General features: G+C 27.7%; 2 protein-coding genes and 1 long non-coding RNA gene across 7 annotated transcripts; 2 read left to right on the top strand and 1 right to left on the bottom strand.

Annotated features, from left to right (window-relative positions):
• Nucleotides 1-2843: 2843 nt before the first annotated feature.
• On the top strand, nucleotides 2844-4510 carry LOC110665257 (isoeugenol synthase 1-like). Its single transcript, XM_021825290.2, has 5 exons — nucleotides 2844-3039; nucleotides 3130-3264; nucleotides 3411-3639; nucleotides 3853-4056; nucleotides 4139-4510. Exons 1-5 carry the CDS (start codon nucleotides 2848-2850, stop codon nucleotides 4336-4338), a joined length of 960 nt encoding a protein of 319 aa, XP_021680982.2. The 5' UTR covers nucleotides 2844-2847; the 3' UTR covers nucleotides 4339-4510.
• Nucleotides 4511-9246: 4736 nt separating this feature from the next.
• Nucleotides 9247-10820, top strand: LOC131180959 (isoeugenol synthase 1-like). Its single transcript, XM_058149276.1, has 5 exons — nucleotides 9247-9438; nucleotides 9529-9663; nucleotides 9810-10038; nucleotides 10252-10455; nucleotides 10538-10820. Exons 1-5 carry the CDS (start codon nucleotides 9247-9249, stop codon nucleotides 10735-10737), a joined length of 960 nt encoding a protein of 319 aa, XP_058005259.1. The 3' UTR covers nucleotides 10738-10820.
• A 2209-nt stretch (nucleotides 10821-13029) lies between these two features.
• LOC110664986 (uncharacterized) lies at nucleotides 13030-22022 on the bottom strand. Of its 5 annotated transcripts, none has more exons than XR_009149432.1 (8): nucleotides 21609-22022; nucleotides 20868-20900; nucleotides 19914-20469; nucleotides 14713-14955; nucleotides 14502-14628; nucleotides 14126-14411; nucleotides 13720-13827; nucleotides 13030-13628 (listed from the first exon to the last, which is right to left on the bottom strand). It is a non-coding gene; the product is annotated as an uncharacterized LOC110664986 (long non-coding RNA). The 5 variants fall into 5 exon arrangements; XR_009149434.1 differs by having other exon boundaries at nucleotides 21614-22022; XR_009149431.1 differs by having other exon boundaries at nucleotides 19914-20419; nucleotides 21609-22021.
• Between the last annotated feature and the right edge of the window lie 675 nt (nucleotides 22023-22697).

Raw genomic sequence — 22697 nt, 5'->3', positions numbered from 1 at the left:
ATATATATATATATATATAATTAAAATAAAAAATTAAGTTGCAATAAATTGATATTTTGCGACACAATTAAATATAATAATTGGTTTAATTATTATAAGGGATGGAGAGTTCTTGAATTTTAACATATTTATTTACTCATTCCCATAATTATTTATCTACTATTATATAATCAATTAATCGTACTTGATTCATTAAATTTTAATTAAATAAAAAATAATCTATTAAATGTTAAATATCAATAAATTAAATATAAAAAAGTAAAATTTAAAAAAATCCAACAAAAATGATAAATGAAAATTCTTTACAAAATGTGAATCAATTACTCAATTGACCAAATGTTTCAAAAAGAGTAAAATAATAAAATAATATGTTGGAATAGTAAAAACATCAAATTTCAAATTCTTTGAATATTATATTTGTTGACTTATGAATTGAATGATCGATTAATAGTGGAAAAAATTATCATGTCTCGAGCGTTATCATTATCACTAAATTATTAATAACATAAAAATTAACTATTAAGAATTAAACATTTTTAAAAATTTTAGTTATTTACTTTCTGTATATTTATTTAATAAAGAAATAGATTTAACACTAATATAAATAATTATGAAAAAAAAAGTGACATATAAATCATAAAAATAAAATTTATAATATAATCAATAAATTTTTATGAGGAAAAAAAAAAAAAAAACTCCTCCTAAAGCTCTCTTTTCAAATGGGGCGTGAAGAGAAAGCACAGCGTGGTGGGGGCCGCATGCACAAATTGTACACGGGTAATACGTAGGTAAGTAGACTTAATGGGTTATAATTAAATTGAAAAAATCAATTCAATTAATTTAATTTAAAATTTTGATTTAATTTTTATATATTCTTTTTTATCATTTGATTTAAAAAAATCAGTGTATTTAGTTTGATTTATTTTTTTTTTAAATGATAGAACAGAATCAAGTCGAATTGAATTTTTATTTTTATAATGAATTAATATTAAATTTTAAATTACCATAATAAATTTAAATAAACACTTATTTTTTTTTCTAATTTAATTTAATCTAGTAGTTAAAAATATATTATTCACTTGACAGATACTAGATGCAAGTTCCTACTCTCCCAATTCTCCAATAAGAAAACAACGCTTTATTACCATCATTTTGTATATGTTAATTTTTTTAATAAATAAAGGAATTTTATTGATAGAATTTAAGAAAAATTTAGCTTATACCATCTAATTAAACTCATCTAATTAAACTCAAGTCAGTAGACCTTTTTAATACCGTTTTGTATATATCGTTAAAATAATCAATAATATCAAAATAACATATTTAGATATCAAGATAATATATAAAAATAATAAATAACATATACAATATCATTCATAATAGTAATATGCACATTATCAGATGCTTGCTGATAATTTTTACTAATAGTGTGCATAACTTTTATCAGCATATAGCATGTTATTAAAGTCTAGATTTATTATAGTAATCTATAACTAAAAATAAGAAACATAACTGAAATTAAGTCTAAATTAAATTTAAAATAATAAAAAAATTTTAAAATAATCTCAAAATTTTTAATTTATTTAATTTAATTTTTTCTTAAATTTAGTTTGGCTCAATTTAATCTTTTAAAAATTTTAAAATATTTAATTTTTAATTTTTCAAATTAAATCAAAATCAAATCAAATTGCTCACCCTAATCATATTTGAGAATTGAGATAGAATTTCTTTATTAATCATTTAATTTTGCCGCCAACTAACTTCAACGGACATTGAGAGATTATTATTATTTAAGATATTCCGTTGTCATATGTTTATTTATTTATTTTTTATGGGATCTCGATCACATCAGACAATATTAATGGTGTAATTATTTAATTTTTATGGAATTTTAATTACCTAAAATGTGTGTGTATATAAATATACTTACATGAATTGAATCAACTAGTTGTACATACTTGACTAGTTCATGGATTCCAAAATATATTTTTTTCTTCATATATTAAAAAAAAGTGAATTACTAAATAATTTCTATTATTTAACACAATTAACAAATTAGTTCTTATATTTAAAAAATAAAATATAATATTTTCATATTTGAAAATATTATTAAATTTATCCATTTTTTTAAATTAATTGTTAATTAGAAACACTTAAAAAAATCTACTATTTAACTATTAAATTTCTAAATTTATAAATTGCAACTTTTAAATTCTTTAAATTTTACAAAAGTATAACGAAAAATTAAAGCATGTGAAAGTCATTTCCCATATTCACCAATCTTAAGAGTTAAATAATTACATTTTTATAAAATTCAGGCGTGTAACTAAAAAAAAAGCTAATTATGAGACTTTCAGCTTTGAATTTTATTTTAAACCTAAAAATTAATTTTTTTAATTAATTTTTATTTCAATTAAATTCAAATGAACAAATTTTCATCTACCAGTGGTTAAAAATCTTTTATAAGCATTTTTGCATATATATATATATATATATATATTTTATGTTGATATCAAAATTTTGAAATCCACAAGATCAAACTAAAAAGTTTAGGAGAAAATTATTAGTAATTGATTTTTAGGCTCCAAATGATATGTGATAGGTTAATAAAACAATAGAAAATATCCATGTTAATTTTTTTAGTGGATAAAAAAAATATATAATTAAAATAAAAAATTAAGTTGTAATAAATTGATATTTTGCGACACAATTGAATATAATAATTGGTTTAATGACTTTATTAAGAAAGAAAATTCAATGACTATTTTTCTGATTTACCCTTCTTCTATCTCTCTCTATATATTCCACATGCAGGCGTGCCTGCTCAAAGTACAAGGAAGAAAGGCAATGGATTCAGAGAAAAGCAAGATACTGATATTTGGAGCAACTGGGTATCTAGGAGAATACATGGTGAAGGCAAGCATATCTATGGGTCATCCTACCTATGCTTATGTTCGCCCATTCAAACCAAATGATACTCATTCTTCAAAGCTACAACTTCACCAGCAATTCCAGTCCCTGAGAGTCACTGTATTTCAAGTATATAGATCAATTAATTGATTCTCTACCTTTATTTATATGATTTTGACAGGTTTAATATAATTTATGCAAAAAATAACTTAATTTCAGGGTGAATTGGAGGAGCATGAGAAGCTTGTTTCAGTACTTAAACAAGTAGACGTAGTGATTTCTACTCTTGCTGTTCCTCAACACCTTGACCAGCTCAAAATTATCTCTGCCATGAAAGAAGCAGGCAACATAAAGGTTTATTATTGTTGTTGTTGTTGTTGTAGATTGAGTTCCACCAACCATGATAATCTTAATTAGTCCACTTCTTTTGAGCCAAACTATCTGCACAAATTGATGAAATGATCATTAATTCTTTATGTGTGCAAAATATATATGGTCAGAGGTTTGTTCCTTCAGAATTCGGTAACGAAGTGGACAGAGTGAGTGGGCTGCCACCATTCGAAGCATTGCTCTCCAATAAACGAAAGATCAGGAGGGCAACAGAAGAAGCAGGAGTGCCATTTACTTACGTGTCTGCAAACTCATTTGCTGCATATTTTATCGATTATCTCCTCCATCCACGCGACAAACCCGACCAGCTTGTTGTTTATGGCAGTGGTGATGCTAAGGGTGAGTTGCCAGCTACTTCAATCTTTACCTTTTTTTGTATATTGTGTTCTTCTAAGGTTTCAATTAAGAAAATAAAACCCATAATAACTGTATAAGAACTATAAGAATTTGAAGCACTATTATAGATATTGGATAAGAATCTTTTAGCCTGCATATTCAAATTAATCTATATATATACACTAAAGCATCTTGGTTTTCTCCATTGCCATGAAGCTGTGTTGAATTATGAGGAAGATGTTGCAGCCTATACAGTGAGAGCAGCAACAGATCCAAGGGTGGCTAACCGTGTCATAATCTACAGGCCACAGGGAAACATTATTTCTCAGTTAGATTTAATGTCTGCTTGGGAAAAGAAGACTGGAAGAAGTTTCAAAAAGATTCATGTTCCTGAGGAAGAAATTGTCAAGCTTTCAGAGAGTAAGATCTGTTAATCAAGAAACTTTTTCCCTAATACGAGAATTTTGAACTAAAAAATCATCAACTGTTTAATTGGTTGCAGCCCTAAAATACCCAGAAAACATCCCAGTATCTATACTGCATAACATATTCATCAAAGGTGATCAGACGAGCTTTGAACTCACAGAAGAAGATCTGGAGGCCTCCAAGTTATATCCTGACCACAAGTACACTTCAGTCGATAGGCTTCTTGATCTTTGCTTGGTTAACCCACCAAAGCCCAAACTAGCAACGTTTGCATGAGAGAGTTCTCTTCAAGTTGCAACAACACAAGCTCGAAAAAGGTGTCTTTTATTATTACTTTTTTTAGCACCATTGGATTAGCTGAAGAATGTTCAAAGTGTCGGCCTCAGTGTATAAACATTTCTAGAGTTTCTTAAGAATTTTCCTTCAAATAAAGCCAAATTCATTGAAATCTTTTTTCTTTTTACGATCAGAAATAAATTTAAAATAGATAATTTGGGGAAGCCAATCTTTACCACTGGCTTCTATCTTCATATAAGACAACTTTTTAAAAAAAACTGCAAAAATAAATTACATAATTTTTCCCATTAAGGTCATAATTTTAACAATTTAGACTAATCATTACTAATTTCGGACGAGAACCGAAAATTTCGATTTAAGGGAATCAGGAAAGACCATCGAACCCAGCTTCATTTTGATTAAATCTAACAGTCAAAATTTTTTTAAAGAGAAATTAATTTTTGATAAAAAATCAGACTGGCCAATTTTGATCCAATTCCTGTTCAAGCTGGTTTAGATGATTGTACGAGCTAGACCAGACTAATTCAGACCAAATAAATGTAATTTATTATAATGTTATACAATCAGTAAAAATAAACAAAGTTGAAATAAAAAATAACATTATATTTCATTTATAAGTAAAAACATTATTGTGAGTATATGAACATATTTACAGATTTTATAATGCTTCAACTAATTTACTCCAATAGTATTCATTAAATAATGGTTTGAAATAAAATAATATTTATTTAGTTGATTATTTTAATATAATATAAGACATAATGTCAGTGCGATGCTGTGGGTATAATTTTTTATATTAAATTATTATTATTATTATTATTATTATTATTATTATTATTATTATTATTATTATTAAAACAAAATTATTATTTATAACTTTTGTAAAATCATTAAGTTATTTCTATCTCTCACACACGCAAAACACATCCATATATGATCTAATAGAAAAAAATTATAATGGTATGATTTTATAAATTATTAGATTAAACTGAACAATTAGGGATAATTTTTTTACAACAAAAAATTTCGTGTGAATTCCTTTGTTCATTATGGTGGTATGTTTTCTTAATCTATAATATTAGTTTATTAAGTAAAATTTATTTTATTATAAACAAAGTCACTTTAAATTATTTACAAAAAATAATATGTAGTGATTTATATAAATTTATTCATTTAATACTTAAAATAATTAAAATTAAATAAAATTTTAAAAAAAAGCTATCTAAAATATAAATCTTAGATTGGGAGGTTCAACCAATTTAAAAAAAAAAAAAAAAAAAAAATTTATAGTACTGTTATTGGAAGGGTAACTTAAACTTAAGTTTTCATATATAAATAAGATTGCTTGCACAATATTTTATGTATATTTTCTTGATATGTGAGATTAATTTCATAATACTCATATCATTTTTTATGATAATAATATAAATTATTTTAATTTATTTTGAATTAAGAGATTGTATTTTCTAAATTCATATTGTTAAAGTATTTATTTATAAAAAAATAAAAATATCTTTTACATTTACCTAATAATTTAATTAGATATTATTTACACTAAAAAAAATTGCAACAAACATTACCAACGAAATTTGCTTAAATTTCATAAGTAATTAAAATTATTAACAAATTACCGACAATTTTTTTTATTCACAAATTTATGCGTAGATAATTTTCACCGATGAAATAGCTAATTTTATTGATGAAAAAGTTCGTAGCAAAATTAGGATATTTTCCTAGATAATTTCATGGGAGATCATAAGCTAAAAATAAATTATCAACTATTTACCGATGAAACTTTTTATCCTTAATTACTGACAAAAAAAATATGGCAGGTAAAATGAATTTAGTGATGAAAACTCTAAGAATTACCAATCAATTTGTTGGTTCGTAATTATTTTTAATAATTTTTCAAAAATTTTACCTATCACTTTATTTTATAGGCAAAATTTTTTAATGATTTTTTAAAAAATGTTTAACTACTTTATTTCATTGGTAAATTTTTAATATTTTTTTAAAAAAAATATTTACCTACCAAATAGTTTTAGTTGGTAAAGTTTTGTTAATAATTTTAATAATTTTTACCTACCATTTTTTGTCATTGGTAATTGTTTCATAATTTTTTACCTTCCATAATTTTAGTTGGTAAAGTTTTGTTAATAATTTTAATAATTTTTACCTAAAAAAATATTTACCTACCAAATAGTTTTAGTTGGTAAAGTTTTGTTAATAATTTTAATAATTTTTACCTACCATTTTATGTCATTGGTAATTGTTTCATAATTTTTTACCTACCATAATTTTGAAATCCACAAGATCAAACTAAAAATTTTAGGAGAAAATTACTAGTAATTAATTTTTAGGCTCCAAATGATATGTGATAGGTTAATAAAACAATAGAAAATATCCATGTTAATTTTTTTAATGGATAAAAAATATATATATAAAATTAAGTTGCAATAAATTGATATTTTGCGACACAATTAAATATAATAATTGGTTTAATTATTATAAGGGATGGAGAGTTCTTGAATTTGAACACTCATTCTCATAATTATTTATCTACTATTATATAATCAATTAATTGTACTTGATTCATTAAATTTTAATTAAATAAAAAATAATCTATTAAATGTTAAATATCCATAAATTAAATATAAAAAAGTAAAATTTAAAAAAATCCAACAAAAATGATAAATGAAAATTCTTTACAAAATGTGAATCAATTACTCAATTGACCAAATGTTTCAAAAAGAGTAAAATAATAAAATAATATGTTGGAATAGTAAAAACATCAAATTTCAAATTCTTTGAATATTATATTTGTTGACTTATGAATTGAATGATCGATTAATAGTGGAAAAAATTATCATGTCTCGAGCGTTATCATTATCACTAAATTATTAATAACATAAAAATTAACTATTAAGAATTAAACATTTTTAAAAATTTTAGTTATTTACTTTCTGTATATTTATTTAATAAAGAAATAGATTTAACACTAATATAAATAATTATGAAAAAAAAAGTAACATATAAATCATAAAAATAAAATTTATAATATAATCAATAAATTTTTATGAAGAAAAAAAAAATCTCCTCCTAAAGCTCTCTTTTCAAATGGGGTGTGAAGAGAAAGGAAAGCGTGATGGGTGCCGCATGCACAAATTGTACACGGGTAATACGTAGGTAAGTAGACTTAATGGGTTATAATTAAATTGAAAAAATCAATTCAATTAATTTAATTTAAAATTTTGATTTAATTTTTTTTTTCATTTGATTTAAAAAAATCAGTATATTTAGTTTGATTTGAATTTTTTTTAAATGATAGAACAGAATCAAGTCGAGTTGAATTTTTACTTTTATAATGAATTAATATTAAATTTTAAATTATCATAATAAATTTAAATAAACACTTATTTTTTTTTTCTAATTTAATTTGATCTAACAGTTAAAAATATATTATTCACTTAGCATAAGTTCCTACTCTACCAATTCCCCTATAAGAAACCAACGCTTTATTACCATCATTTTGTATATGTTATTTTTTTAAATAACATAAAATTTAAAATAATCTCAAAATTTTTAATTTATTTAATTTAATTTTCTCTTAAATTTAGTTTGGCTCAATTTAATCTTTTAAAAATTTTAAAAATTTAGTTTGGCTCAATTTAATCTTTTAAAAATTTTAAACTATTTAATTTTTAATTTTTAATTTTTAATTGCTCACCCTAATTATATTTGAGAATTGAGATAGAATTTCTTTATTAATCATTTAATTTTGCCGCCAACTAACTTCAACGGACATTGAGAGATTATTATTATTTAAGATATTCCGTTGTCATATGTTTATTTATTTATTTTTTATGGGATCTCGATCACATCAGACAATATTAATGGTGTAATAATTTAATTTTTATGGAATTTTAATTACCTCAAATGTGTGTGTTTATATAAATATACTTACATGAATTGAATCAACTAGTTGTACATACTTGACTAGTTCATGGATTCCAAAATATTTTTTTTCTTAATTTATTAAAAAAAAGTGAATTACTAAATAATTTATATTATTTAACACAATTAACAAATTAGTTCTTATATTTAAAAAATAAAATATAATATTTTCATATTTGAAAATATTATTAAATTTATCCATTTTTTTAAATTAATTGTTAATTAGAAACACTTAAAAAAATCTACTATTTAACTATTAAATTTCTAAATTTATAAATTGCAACTTTTAAATTCTTAAATTTTATGAAAGTATAATGAAAAATTAAAGCGTGTGAAAATCATTTCCCGTATTCACCAATCTTACGAGTTAAATAATTACATTTTTATAAAATTCAGGTGTGTAACTAAAAAAAGCTAATTATGAGACTTTCAACTTTGAATTTTATTTTAAACCTAAAAATTAATTTTTTTTAATTAATTTTTATTTCAATTAAATTCAAATGAACAAATTTTCATCTATCGGTGGTTAAAAATCTTTTATAAGCATTTTTGCATATATATATATATATATATATATATATATATATTTTATGTTGATATCAAAATTTTGAAATCCACAAGATAAACTAAAAAGTTTAGGAGAAAATTATCAGTAATTGATTTTTAGGCTCCAAATGATATGTGATAGGTTAATAAAACAATAGAAAATATCCATGTTAATTTTTTTAGTGGATAAAAAAAATATATAATTAAAATAAAAAATTAAGTTGTAATAAATTGATATTTTGCGACACAATTGAATATAATAATTGGTTTAATGACTTTATTAAGAAAGAAAATTCAATGACTATTTTTCTGATTTACCCTTCTTCTATCTCTCTCTATATATTCCACATGCAGGCGTGCCTGCTCAAAGTACAAGGAAGAAAGGCAATGGATTCAGAGAAAAGCAAGATACTGATATTTGGAGCTACTGGGTATCTAGGAGAATACATGGTGAAGGCAAGCATATCTATGGGTCATCCTACCTATGCTTATGTTCGCCCATTCATACCAAATGATACTCATTCTTCAAAGCTACAACTTCACCAGCAATTCCAGTCCCTGGGAGTCATTGTATTTCAAGTATATATATCTATTAATTGATTCTCTACCTTTATTTATATGATTTTGACAGGTTTAATCTAATTTATGGAAAAAATAACTTAATTTCAGGGTGAATTGGAGGAGCATGAGAAGCTTGTTTCAGTACTTAAACAAGTAGACGTAGTGATTTCTACTCTTGCTGTTCCTCAACACCTTGACCAGCTCAAAATTATCTCTGCCATGAAAGAAGCAGGCAACATAAAGGTTTATTATTATTGTTGTTGTTGTTGTTGATTGAGTTCCACCAACTATGATAATCTTAATTAGTCCAGTTCTTTTGAGCCAAACTATCTGCACAAATTGATGAAATGATCATTGATTCATTATGTGTACAAAATATATATGGTCAGAGGTTTGTTCCTTCAGAATTCGGTAACGAAGTGGACAGAGTGAGTGGGCTGCCACCGTTCGAAGCACTGCTCGCCAATAAACGAAAGATCAGAAGGGCAACAGAAGAAGCAGGAGTGCCATTTACTTACGTGTCTGCAAATTCATTTGCTGCATATTTTATCGATTATCTCCTCCATCCACACGACAAGCCCGACCAGCTGGTTGTTTATGGCAGTGGTGATGCTAAGGGTGAGTTGCCAGCTACTTCATTCTTTACCTTTTTTTGTATATTGTGTTCTTCTAAGGTTTCAATTAAGAAAATAAAACCCATAATAACTGTATAAGAACTATAAGAATTTGAAGCACTATTATAGATATTGGATAAGAATCTTTTAGCCTGCATATTCAAATTAATCTATATATATACACTAAAGCATCTTGGTTTTCTCCATTACCATGAAGCTGTGTTGAATTATGAGGAAGATGTTGCAGCCTATACAGTGAGAGCAGCAACAGATCCAAGGGTGGCTAACCGTGTCATAATCTACAGGCCACCGGGAAATATTATTTCTCAGTTAGATTTAATGTCTGCTTGGGAAAAGAAGACTGGAAGAAGTTTCAAAAAGATTCATGTTCCTGAGGAAGAAATTGTCAAGCTTTCAGAGAGTAAGATCTGTTAATCAAGAAACTTTTTCCCTAATACAAGAATTTTGAACTAAAAAATCATCAACTGTTTAATTGGTTGCAGCCCTAAAATACCCAGAAAACATCCCAGTATCTATACTGCATAACATATTCATCAAAGGTGATCAGACGAGCTTTGAACTCACAGAAGAAGATCTGGAGGCCTCCAAGTTATATCCTGACCACAAGTACACTTCAGTCGATAGGCTTCTTGATCTTTGCTTGGTTAACCCACCAAAGCCCAAACTAGCAACGTTTGCATGAGAGAGTTCTCTTCAAGTTGCAACAACACAAGCTCGAAAAAGGTGTCTTTTATTATTACTTTTTTTAGAACCATTGGATTAGCTGAAGAATGTTCAAAGTGTCGGCCTCAGTGTATAAACATTTCTAGAGTTTCTTAAGAATTTTCCTTCAAATAAAGCCAAATTCATTGAAATCTTTTTTCTTTTTACGATCAGAAATAAATTTAAAATAGATAATTTGGGGAAGCCAATCTTTACCACTGGCTTCTATCTTCATATAAGACAACTTTTTAAAAAAATTGCAAAAATAAATTACATAAATTTTCCCATTAAGGTCATAATTTTAACAAAAATTTCGATTCAAGGGAATCAGGAAAGACCATCGAACCCAGCTTCATTTTGATTAAATCTAACAGTCAAAATTTTTTTAAAGAGAAATTAATTTTTGATAAAAAAATCAGACTGGCCAATTTTGATCCAATTCCAGTTCAAGCTGGTTTAGATGATTGTGCGAGCTAGACCAGACTAATTCAGACCAAATAAATGTAATATATTATAATGTTATACAATCAATAAAAATAAACAAAGTTGAAATAAAAAATAACATTATATTTCATTTATAAGTAAAAACATTATTGTGAGTATATGAACATATTTACAGATTTTATAATGCTTCAACTAATTTACTCCAATAGTATTTATTAAATAATGGTTTGAAATAAAATAATATTTATTTAGTTGATTATTTTAATATAATATAAGACATAATGTCAGTGCGATGCTGTGGGTATAATTTTTTTTATTAAATTTTTTATATTATTATTATTATTGTTAAAACAAAATTATTATTTATAACTTTTGTAAAATCATTAAGTTATTTCTATCTCTCACACGCAAAACACATCCATATATGATCTAATAGAAAAAAATTATAATGGAATGATTTTATAAAATATTAGATTAAACTGAACAATTAGGGATAATTTTTTTACAGTTCCTTTGTTCATTATGGTGGTATGTTTTCTTAATCTATAATATTAGTTTATTAAGTAAAATTTATTTTATTATAAACAAAGTCACTTTAAATTATTTACAAAAAATAATATGTAGTGATTTATATAAATTTATTCATTTAATACTTAAAATAATTAAAATTAAATATTTTTTTTAAAAAAAAAAGCTATCTAAGATATAAATCTTAGATTGGGAGGTTCAACCAATTTAAAAAAAAAAAAAAAAACCTAACAAAAGTTTTATAGTACTGGTATTGGAAGAGTAACTTAAACTTAAGTTTTCATACATAAATAAGATTGCTTGCACAATATTTTATGCATATTTTCTTGATATGTGAGATTAATTTCATAATACTTATATTATTTTTTATGATAATAATATAAATTATTTTAATTTATTTTGAATTAAGAGATTGTATTTTCTAAATTCATATTGTTAAAGTATTTATTTATAAAATAAATAAAAATATCTTTTACATTTACCTAATAATTTAATTAGATATTATTTACACTAAAAAAAATTGCAACAAAAATTACCGACCAAATTTGTTTAAATTTCGTAAGTAATTAAAATTACAAACGAATTACCGACGAAATATTTTTTATTCACAAATTCATGCGTAGATGATTTTCACCAATGAAATAGCATTTATAGCTAATTTTATTGATGAAAAAGTTCGTAGCGAAATTAAGATTTTTTTCCTAGATAATTTCATGGGAGATCAGAGGCTAAAAACGAATTATCAACTATTTACCGATGAAACTTTTTGTCTTTAATTACTGACAAAAAAAATATGATAGATAAAATGAATTTAGTGATGAAAACTCTAAGAATTACCAATCAATTTGTTGGTTCGTAATTATTTTTAATAATTTTTCAAAAATTTTACCTGTCACTTTCTTTTATAGGCAAATTTTTTTAATGATTTTTAAAAAAAATATTTACCTACAACTTTATTTCATCGGTAAATTTTTAATATTTTTTTTAAAAAATATTTACCTACCAAATAGTTTTAGTTGGTAAGGTTTTGTTAATAATTTTAATAATTTTTACCTACCATTTTATGTCATCGGTAATTGTTTCATAAATTTTTGAAAAAATTTTTACCCATGAAAGGAATTTTCAATAAATTTTTTAATAAATTTTAAAATTTTTATCTACTATTTTGCTTCATCGGTAAAATTTTTAAAATTTTTTTAAAATAATTTTGTATGTTAAATTTTAATTATTAATGGCTAAAAGATAAATAATGCACAACAAATGCAAATAATAATAATAATAATAATAATAATAATAATAATAATAATAATAATAATCCAATAATATTATTAATAATAATACTCCATACATGTTATAAAATAAATATAAACTCCCGTAATATAAAAATATTAAAGTTTAATAAGTTAAAGTTAAAATACAAAACCATCAATCCTTATTAAGTGGAGGTGGAGGCGACGTTGGAGGTAGAGGAGTTGGTAGGCCTCTGACTAATCTCATTATCTTCTCCAAACATTGATTGTCTCATGTTTTCCAAACGCATCTCAAATTGCTTCGTGAGAACTTGCTTCTTTGCTTGCCTCTGTTGCCTCTCTTCTTCAAGTTGCCCCATAATAGCTTGTTTCTCTGCTTGCCTCTTTGCCTCTCTTCTTCAAGTTGCTTCTTCAAATTGCTTCTTCAAATTTCTACTTCTTGTTGTAAAATAGCAGATTGAGGATCATGTGATGAGGACCCCCTAGAAGAAGATGCTCGTGAAGGGTAAATGATAGATGATTCTGATCCAAGCCCATGCACCATCCGTCTCTTCTGGCTAGCCTCAACAACATCCAAATAAATTTGATTCTCATTGATAGTGTAAAGTGTAGTTCATTGGAGCTCTTCACTTTTAGCCACTAATGCTTCCTGTATGTAAAAAATAGAAAAATTTGTATTAATTCATGATATGATATAATAAAAAAATTAATTTATTTAAAATAAATAATTAAGTACGTACGTTTATTTGCCTAGACTTTTTATACACAAATCTTTCTTTGACATGATCGCGAGTATGAGTTTGAACAAGTAACTCATAATAATTGGGCTTTCGACCCAAATCTTTCTCCTGTAACATATAAATAAACAGTTATCAGGAATAAACTATAATAAATTTAAGAAATTTATTTCGAAAAAAGAACAAAGTTTCCCCTATATTTCTAACATTTTGTCCTATCAGAAATCAACAAATATATAATAACTCAAACTAAGATCAATCCAAACAATTATTCAGTGACAATTCCATCAACAATAATAATCTTATTTGCTTATTATATAATAATTAATCAACTAAATATATATATAGAAAAATAAATTTAAATTTAGATGAAAATTAAATATCCAATATCTATTTATGAAAAGCTCACTATTCTATCTGACCATTCTTGAAATGATATAGATTCATCCGTGTGAGTGAACGGCCCTAGACCACTTATAGCACCACGACAGTTTCTTGAATTAGTCTCAAATCGTCAAATGACAAAAAGGTCCTCCCAATGCTACTCAAATTAAGCCCATGCTTCTTCATTGAAATACTAGGCCTTTTTCTCTTCGCCTTGAAATCATATATCATGTCCTTGTATCGTTCAACAGCCTTTGATTGCCAACAACCCTTTACCCCTGGTTCCTCAGCAGTAGTCTAGTAGTATTTTTCTACAATATACAATAATACATATTTTTAGTGATTTCTATATTTCAAAAAATGAAAAATAATAATAATAAAAAAACTTAAATAGATGTTACCTTGAATTCCTCCTAGTAAAAGTCCTTGATTTCTTTTGGGACACTCTTCCACATGACACTTGCAGGGTGTATCTGTTGCTTAAAGGAGTTCATGATCACTCGAGCTGCTGAGGATCCGAGAGAAAACCTGCACATGAAAAGAAGATATGGAGAGTTAACACATCTATCAATTTCATTTATAAACCAAGTGGAATTTAGTTGTTTAACTCACTTGTTTCCTTCTCAAACTCTAAGGCAGATTCTCCTTACTGAATCAATCTCTGATTCTGGTTCAAGTGAGAACCCTATGAACGATTAGGTAAAGGCTCTTAGCCATTTGTAAGTGTATGCTCTTGGCCAACCACAGGTGTGTCAGCTTGGACTGACCGCTATGAAAGAGGTGTCAAAGGCTCATCGTCCTTATTAGTAGATGGTGTTTGGGAAACACTAGTAGTATGTCTGCCCCGCACCATATCTGCACAACATATAAACATGAGAAGAAATGTTAATTTAAAAGCAAAAAGAAATCTCTTTTCCATTGAAAATCTAGTAGAGCCTCCCTTAAAATTTGAATTTCCCCAAATTTCAATAACACAACCTCCAATAAAAACATTGCCATATTGGCCTGCACAACTATTATGCATCTTCTTTATGACAAAATAACAATTCATAAAAAATAAAAGAAAACATAATTAAGAATATTACAATATGCAAATTAGTAAATCACAGTGCATTGCTAAAATAGTATGACAAAATATTAACAACATCAACAATTTATCTATATAGTACAATAAAATTTATTCACTATCACGATCATCGTCATATACATGAATTTCATCTTCATATTCTTCTTCACTTTCTAATGATGAAAATAGAACTTCTTTGTCCAGTTGTTCCTCTTCTTCAACAGATGCAAGCTCTAGTGGTTCATCGCTTGGATTGTTTAGGGGTCTAATCTATTTATTTGTTACTTCTGTATTAATTTGTAACACTTGTACTGCCTCATCTTGGAATGCTTGGTTAGGTACTAGCTCTGTTACATTTACCTGAGGCATGATGATAATGGCCCTAGGCTTTACTTTGCACACTACATACCAGTCGGCCTTTGTCTTATCTTAACCTCAAATAAGGGATGTAAACTACTTGTTCAGCTTGCGAAGCAAGTATGAATGGTTCATATTTATTAAATCTTTTTCTATGATTGGTGTCCACTAAGTTATAGTGTTTGTGGACTTTAAAACCCACATTCGGAGTTATATCAAACCATTCACACTTAAAGAAAACAACTATCTTTATTGGTAATGTAGGATACTCTAGTTGAATTACCTCTTTTAAGAGACCATATTAATCATCAGTGGAGTCACCATATGTTGATCCCTTAATGGAAACTCCGCTATTCATCGTGGATACACCATGATTGATTGTGTGAAACTATATCCATTTATGAAATACATAGGATATGATATCACACTTTTTAATGGTCCCTGTGTTAAATCCTTAATGAATTTATTGTCGATGTTTGCACTCCTTGCCTGATAAGTTGAAGAGAATTTAAATCCTTATTATTACGTATAATGTTACTAATTACATTTAGACGATGGAATGGCTTATATAAATATAGACTTACATAATATTTAAACCAATCTGAAAATCTTTGTTCTATTAATTCATTAACTTCTGCATCATTGATATTACGTGACGTCTGTTGCAGTTTAGTCTTGAACTTACTACATGTAAATAAATTGGGCAATTGTCGATGAAAAAGGCAAATTCATAAATGACTTTCGAGATATTTAACTTATATGTTGGGGTTTTTATAAATTTACTTCAAATATATGTCAATTTCAGGCCAATTTAGGGAGTATATATGGGCAGCCTTATATTCATCATCTCCTAACCATCTTGTTTTAGCTTTGCTATACAGTTAACCAGGATAATGAATATTGATAAATTTTCTTCAATTTCATCATTGTCCCCACCATCATCATTACGAGGAACTTGTCGATCCCGCCTTATGACATGAGGCTCAAAATAATGTGCATAAAAATTGGATGCTTCTTCAACTAAGTACGCATTACATATTGAACTTTCTACTTTTGCTTTGTTCTTTACATTTTTCTTCATGTGTCACAGAAATCTAAAAATACAAAACACCATATTCAAATGAGTTAGGGAATGTTTATGATAAATTTTACAACATAAAAAGAAAATAACGATTCTCTATTACCTCTCAAAATGATACATCCATCGATATTTTACTAGCCTTGCAATTTTTGCCTCATATGGTAGATGGATGGGAATATGTTCCATGGAGTCAAAGAAGGTAGGAGGAAATATATGCTCTAACTTGCAGATAATAATGGAAATTTCTACTTCCAAACACTCCATATCTTGCACCTTAATATTTGTGGTAGTAAGATTTTTGAAAAATAAGCTAAACACAATCAATGCTTGCCAAACTATATTTGGAAGGAACTCACAAAATGCAATTGGTAATACTCTCTGCATAAACACATGACAATCGTGACTCTTCATGCCGAAAAGCTTGTACTTTTGCATGTCAACACACCTTCCCATGTTAGACACATAACCATCTGAAAACTTAAGGCTTTTCACCCATTCACATAATTTCTGCTTTTGCTGTTTATCAAGAGTATAGCAAGCCTTAGGGTATTTACCCATTCGCACATCTTTTTCTAACTCTTTTCTATGACATAAATGTGTCATATCGTCTCTTGCTTTTGCATTATCCTTTGTCTTCCCTTCAATATTCATTATTGTGTTAAAGTATTCTCAAAGATATTTTTATCAATGTGCATAACATCTAAGTTACGTTGAATGAGATTGGAAAACCAAAATGGTAAATCCTAAAATATGCTCCTTTTTCACCAACTAATGTTTCTGGCTATGGCATCATTGACCACTTCACCATCACTATCCGTTACACTCTTAAGTCCTAAATCCTCTATCTATAAAAAAGTGTCTTCATAGCTCAGAATTGGAGGAGACTCATTTGTGCATGTTTTTGCTTGAAGGAAATTGACTCTGTTTCGTCTAAATGGATGGTTCTGTGGAAGAAACTTATGATGATTGTCCAATGAACTAATTTTCCCTCTGTGTCTAAATGAAAATGCATCTGAATAATCCATACAATATGGACATGCTAATCTACTAGCAGTGCTCCACCTGGACAATATTGAATAAGTAGGGAAATCACTAATTGTCCACATAAGAGCAACATACATTTGGAAATTTTGCTTATTAGATATATCATATGTCTACACCCCCCCACATGCCATAACTAAGTTAGCTCAGCAGTTAGTGGTTGAAAATAGACATCTAATCGATGCTTGGGATTCTGTGGCCTAGGTATTATTATCGCTAAAAAACAAATATGGCTCCTTCATACATACACCGAGAGGCAAGTTATATGGGTTAATTATTACTGGCCAACATGAGTATTGCTATCTTGATTGTCCAAATGGTTGAAATCCATCAGTACACAATCCCAGCCTCACATTCTGAATTTCAGCTACAAACATTCAGTGGGTGTGGTTAAAGTGCTTCCATGCCTCAAATCAACAGATGACACATGACATCATCTTCCATGTTATGCTCAGCAAGCCACCACACATTTGCAATTGTTGCCTCAAAAGCATAGAGTCTTTGAAGCCTTGGTGTCAAAGGAAAATAATACATCCTCTTGCATGCTACATTTGCCTTACTTGATCCCTTCAACTTGCATCTTGGCTGCCCACAAAATTTGCATGCAATAAAAATATTATCGTCTCTCTAATATATCATGCAACTAATCTTGCAATAGTCAATTTTCTCCATAGGTAGACCTAACCCCCGTATAAGCTTCTTCGTCTTGTAAAAACTATCAACAAACTTATTTTCATCTGGTAATACTTCCCTCATGAAATTCACAATCTAGTCATAGCATTTCCTGGACAAATGATTTTCTGACTTAATATGTAACATTCGAGCTGCGACAGATAATTGTGAATGCCTCTCACAACCAGGCCACAGTTCCTCTTCAGTTGCTTTTAATATATCATAAAATTTTTGTGATTCTGGCAGTTCTTCCATATTATCAACTTCATTATCTAGTGAAGGAACAACTGCTGCAATGTTTTGAAAATGGGGACTAGCAACATCAAACACCATATTATGGTATGGGTTAGTGTCACCCTGGAAACGTTCTTACCTTGGAACATTGACCTCAATGGCATAGGTTGAAGAACTCAATGATTCACCATGTGCAGTCCATTTGAGATAATTTGGTCTAAACCCCTTACTAACAAGATGAAATTTGACATCATCCATAGGTAGGTACTTTCAATTTATGCACTTCGTACACAAACATCTTATTTTACTCCTGTCCATAAATTCCAACTTACTACAAGCAAAATTGATAAATGCTTCCATCTCACGAAGAAACTCTAGGTTCAATAGTCCATCTGGCAGCTTCCTAGCATGCATCCAACTCCTGATGGTATCCATGTTCTAAAAAAATATTTAAACATGTTGTAATGCAAACATTTATTACAAGTTTATTCCATGCAATCAAAGCAACAAATTCATGACATGAATACACAAAATAGCAACACACCTCTATAAACAAATTGTAAATTTTAGAGTTCTTTTTGTCATTTCCCCATAATCAAAAGTTTCCGATCTTATACCTTCACACACCACAAATTATATAAGTGCTAATAGAAGTATTTAAATTCAAAATAATCCTATTTTCTCTTTCCTTTAACTCATTTCACATAATATAATATCTATCGAAATAATCTCTAACAACTTACAATTATTTTAAAAATATTATTTTATATATTTGTTAGCCTATGAATGCCCAAAAATATTTTTGAAATAATCAAAATTAAACTAAACTTTAAATTAGATTAAAAAACTAAAATCATGGTATTTAAATTTAAAAATTCATTGAAATTAATATATTTTTATAATTACACACCATTAGTGGCAAGTGTCTAAGGGCTGATGCTAATAGTAAGGAGCAACTAATCCGTGAGTCAAAATACAAAGTGTAATTATGAAAATTTTTAGTTTAGAGTAAAATTATAAAAAATTAGTAAAATTTACGATTTTTTTTTACCATTTATCCTATAGTTAAATAATAAAATTATAATATATATATATATGATAAAATATTCCCTCGAAATCAAATTCGAGTTTATTCAAGTTTTAAGTTAAAATTAATAAATTTTTTTATCTAATAATAATAATAATAAAGACCTACTTCTCAGTAAAAAATACCATGAAGCAACCACATATAGACTACCTCTCATGTTAAGTCCATTAACGCTATAGACAGCATTGTGCCCCTCAATTTGATAAAGAGATATGAATTTTAAACACAACAAAAACAACTACATTTGAAAAAGGCCACAGTTCAGGAAATTATACCTAAGGGAGATCCACAGTAGGGTTAAGAGATTGTCCACAATCATGTAAAATATCTGATCTCAAAATTGTTGTTTGCCCTGTCAGAATCTCTACTTCCGCATGTCTCACCAGAGTTTCATATCAAGTGCAAAAAGATTTGCTTTGAAAATTGTTAATAGTAGTGGATTTAATCAAATCATCCTCAATAATATATACCATGATGATGGTTTGAACATGCAAGCTTGCTTTTTCGCTTTTTGTCATTTCAAAACCAAAAAGCAAAAGGTAATGTTTAGCTAGATAGCAAAAAGCAAATTTAAAAAGAGAAAAATATATATAAAGTACCCAAACAGACACAAGTACTACAGTTGCAAGTCACTCACTGCAGTACCACAGAAAGAACAAGAAGAAAGCATTGAATAAAAACTTGCCTCACTCACTACAGCACCATAGTTTAAGTAGTGTTTTGAAGCAAAATCAGGAATGAAGAAAGCATTCATTGACAAGTTCACAGCTTCCAAATATGCCTGTATTTGTGTTTGCAAAAGTGAGATGGCATAGATCTTCCATATGTAAACTATAAAATACAATGAAAATGAAATTCAGTACCCACCCAACATAACAATCAATCTACAAAAACCATTCCTCTTTCAAAAGTCACTATTCAAATGTAAAAATAACAAATCCAAAAAATTCAATGAAGGGATGGAATGATAAGGTACATTAATGGTTGCAAATGAAAAGCACTATGCAGTGGATGACATTTAAAAGTGATTGAGATTTCAGCAAAAAGGGAAAGTAAATAAAAAGATGACGAGTAGAATGTTCTAAAAATGCATATAGCTACCTTTTGAATAAGCATCTCCCATCTTACTGAGAATATATATATATATATATATATATATATATATATATATATATATATATATATATATAAAGATTTGGCAAGTGTAAGCATAAAGCAAGAAGATTTACCACTTGAGAAATGCACATTGCTTCAGTTAAGACCTGAACATTAACAAGCAGAACAATTACCAAATGATAATAATCAAAAAGGAAGAAGTAGAGCTATTCATATGCCTTGTAAATAGATTCTAAAAGAACATTCCAACTATCCAAGTCTGTTGAGCTAACCTAAGAGTTGCCCAAAGTTTCAACCTAGTGCAACTCAAACTCAGACACTTATATTTTCTTCTTCCTTTTTAGTTTTTATTCTCCCTTTTTCTTGGAATTTAATTCCTGAATGTATATAGCAAGACCCCATTTAACTCACATTAAGGATGAATTTTAAGCATAGTTGGGGTAGGCTTGAGCTTGATGAACAGCAAATGAATTGTAAATAGTATCACATCCAGCTCCCAATGGGACATATAAACTGGAGATAAAAAGGCTCAAATACAAGTCTCAAACAGCTTGGACAGCACTATGCATCTATTATTAATTCACAAAAAAAAGAAAATACATATATATGTAGTTTCAAATTTTGAAAACCTAATAATTGGGGAAGCTATGACTGATATGAGAACAATTGAATGCAGCCTAAAATCAAGTTGTGAGACAAAATCTTTTCAGTTAGTTCAGCAGAGGTCTAATTATCTAAGATTGCAGGCAGCCAAAAAAGAATTAGGCTAAACTAGTAAAAAATAGCTCAATCACAGTAGTTAATAGCAGAAGATCATAAATTCAAATCATCAATTTTAAATTCAAAACCCTAACCTTACATGAAAACCCCTTGGCGATTCCTTGTTGGATTTTTGTTCGGTGCTTGCGTTGCCTCTTTTAACTGGCTGCCAAAACCACACCAACGTCCTCCCTTTACTGACGAAAATCAATAATGGTGCTATATTTGTGTAGGGAAAGCACCTTGTTTTCCTTGATCTCAAGTGGGTTTGTAAGGAAGTGCTCTGTGAGTATGGCATTGATGAAGAGAGCCGAATTGGGTGATTATGTGTTCTGTGGATCTTAAGGGTGCAGATTAGGCGTTGAGGGGATGTACGAGTGTCGTAGGTTTTGTGAAGATTTTAGGAGAGTGATTTGAGAGCCTGGTCTAAAATGTAGCGGGAATGAGTGTGGGTAGCGGGAAGCCAAATATGGGTTTCTGCCCTAAGAGATGAGTGTGGTAATCTCTCTAAAACGATATCAAAAAGATGCTATTCAAAATTAAAAAAAGAGTTTTATGAAATTTAAGCTAAAATTTAAATTGAAACCATAAATTAAATTTAATTAAAATTAAAATTTGAAATCGAAATTAATGTAAAAAAAACTTTTTAATCAAAATTTGAAATCAAAGAAATTTTTTAATCTTTATCTTTTTTTTCCTTCGTTGTTTTTTAAAAAACAAACTTTTAATTTTATTTTCTACTATGATAAACTATCACCCATACTTAACTTTATTTAACTTTATTTTCATGCTGATGCTATAGGAAGAAAATCTGATTTCTAAATATATATGTCATTCTAAATACACATGTCATACTTATTACAAAGATTTTTTTTTTTGAAATATATTAATACTCATAGGCTAGAGGTATTACGTGCCCTAGATTGATATTCCCTCTCCTTTCTCAGATTTGGGTGCGTATAGTTTTGAAGTTCTGTTTGGTGTGAATTTCCAAATCCGGCACATTCAATCGTGAGAGTTTGTGCAAATTTGATACGGGTGAAGTTTTGGTGTTTACTATTTGGGTCTTTCCATTTGGTTCGCACTCTCAAAGGAAGTGAGATTATTTGGGTATCTGGTTTCATCTGGCTATAGAAGAATGAGAAGCGAAGCTCTACAATGCCTGTTCCTAGTTCGTATGGAAT

Source organism: Hevea brasiliensis, chromosome 6 (genome assembly GCF_030052815.1).
Source record: "Hevea brasiliensis isolate MT/VB/25A 57/8 chromosome 6, ASM3005281v1, whole genome shotgun sequence".
Taxonomy (NCBI): domain Eukaryota; kingdom Viridiplantae; phylum Streptophyta; class Magnoliopsida; order Malpighiales; family Euphorbiaceae; genus Hevea; species Hevea brasiliensis.
This window is presented reverse-complemented; position numbering and strand designations above follow the sequence as displayed.

Bases quoted from the DNA above. Each gene is read 5' to 3' on its own strand.
- LOC110665257 (XM_021825290.2), top strand. From the start codon at position 2,848: ATGGATTCAGAGAAAAGCAAGATACTGATATTTGGAGCAACTGGGTAT. The intron at 3,265-3,410 runs GTTTATTATTGT...ATATATGGTCAG, and splicing joins AAGAAGCAGGCAACATAAAG to AGGTTTGTTCCTTCAGAATT. The intron at 4,057-4,138 runs GTAAGATCTGTT...AATTGGTTGCAG, and splicing joins AATTGTCAAGCTTTCAGAGA to CCCTAAAATACCCAGAAAAC.
- LOC131180959 (XM_058149276.1), top strand. From the start codon at position 9,247: ATGGATTCAGAGAAAAGCAAGATACTGATATTTGGAGCTACTGGGTAT. The intron at 9,439-9,528 runs GTATATATATCT...ACTTAATTTCAG, and splicing joins TGGGAGTCATTGTATTTCAA to GGTGAATTGGAGGAGCATGA. The intron at 10,456-10,537 runs GTAAGATCTGTT...AATTGGTTGCAG, and splicing joins AATTGTCAAGCTTTCAGAGA to CCCTAAAATACCCAGAAAAC.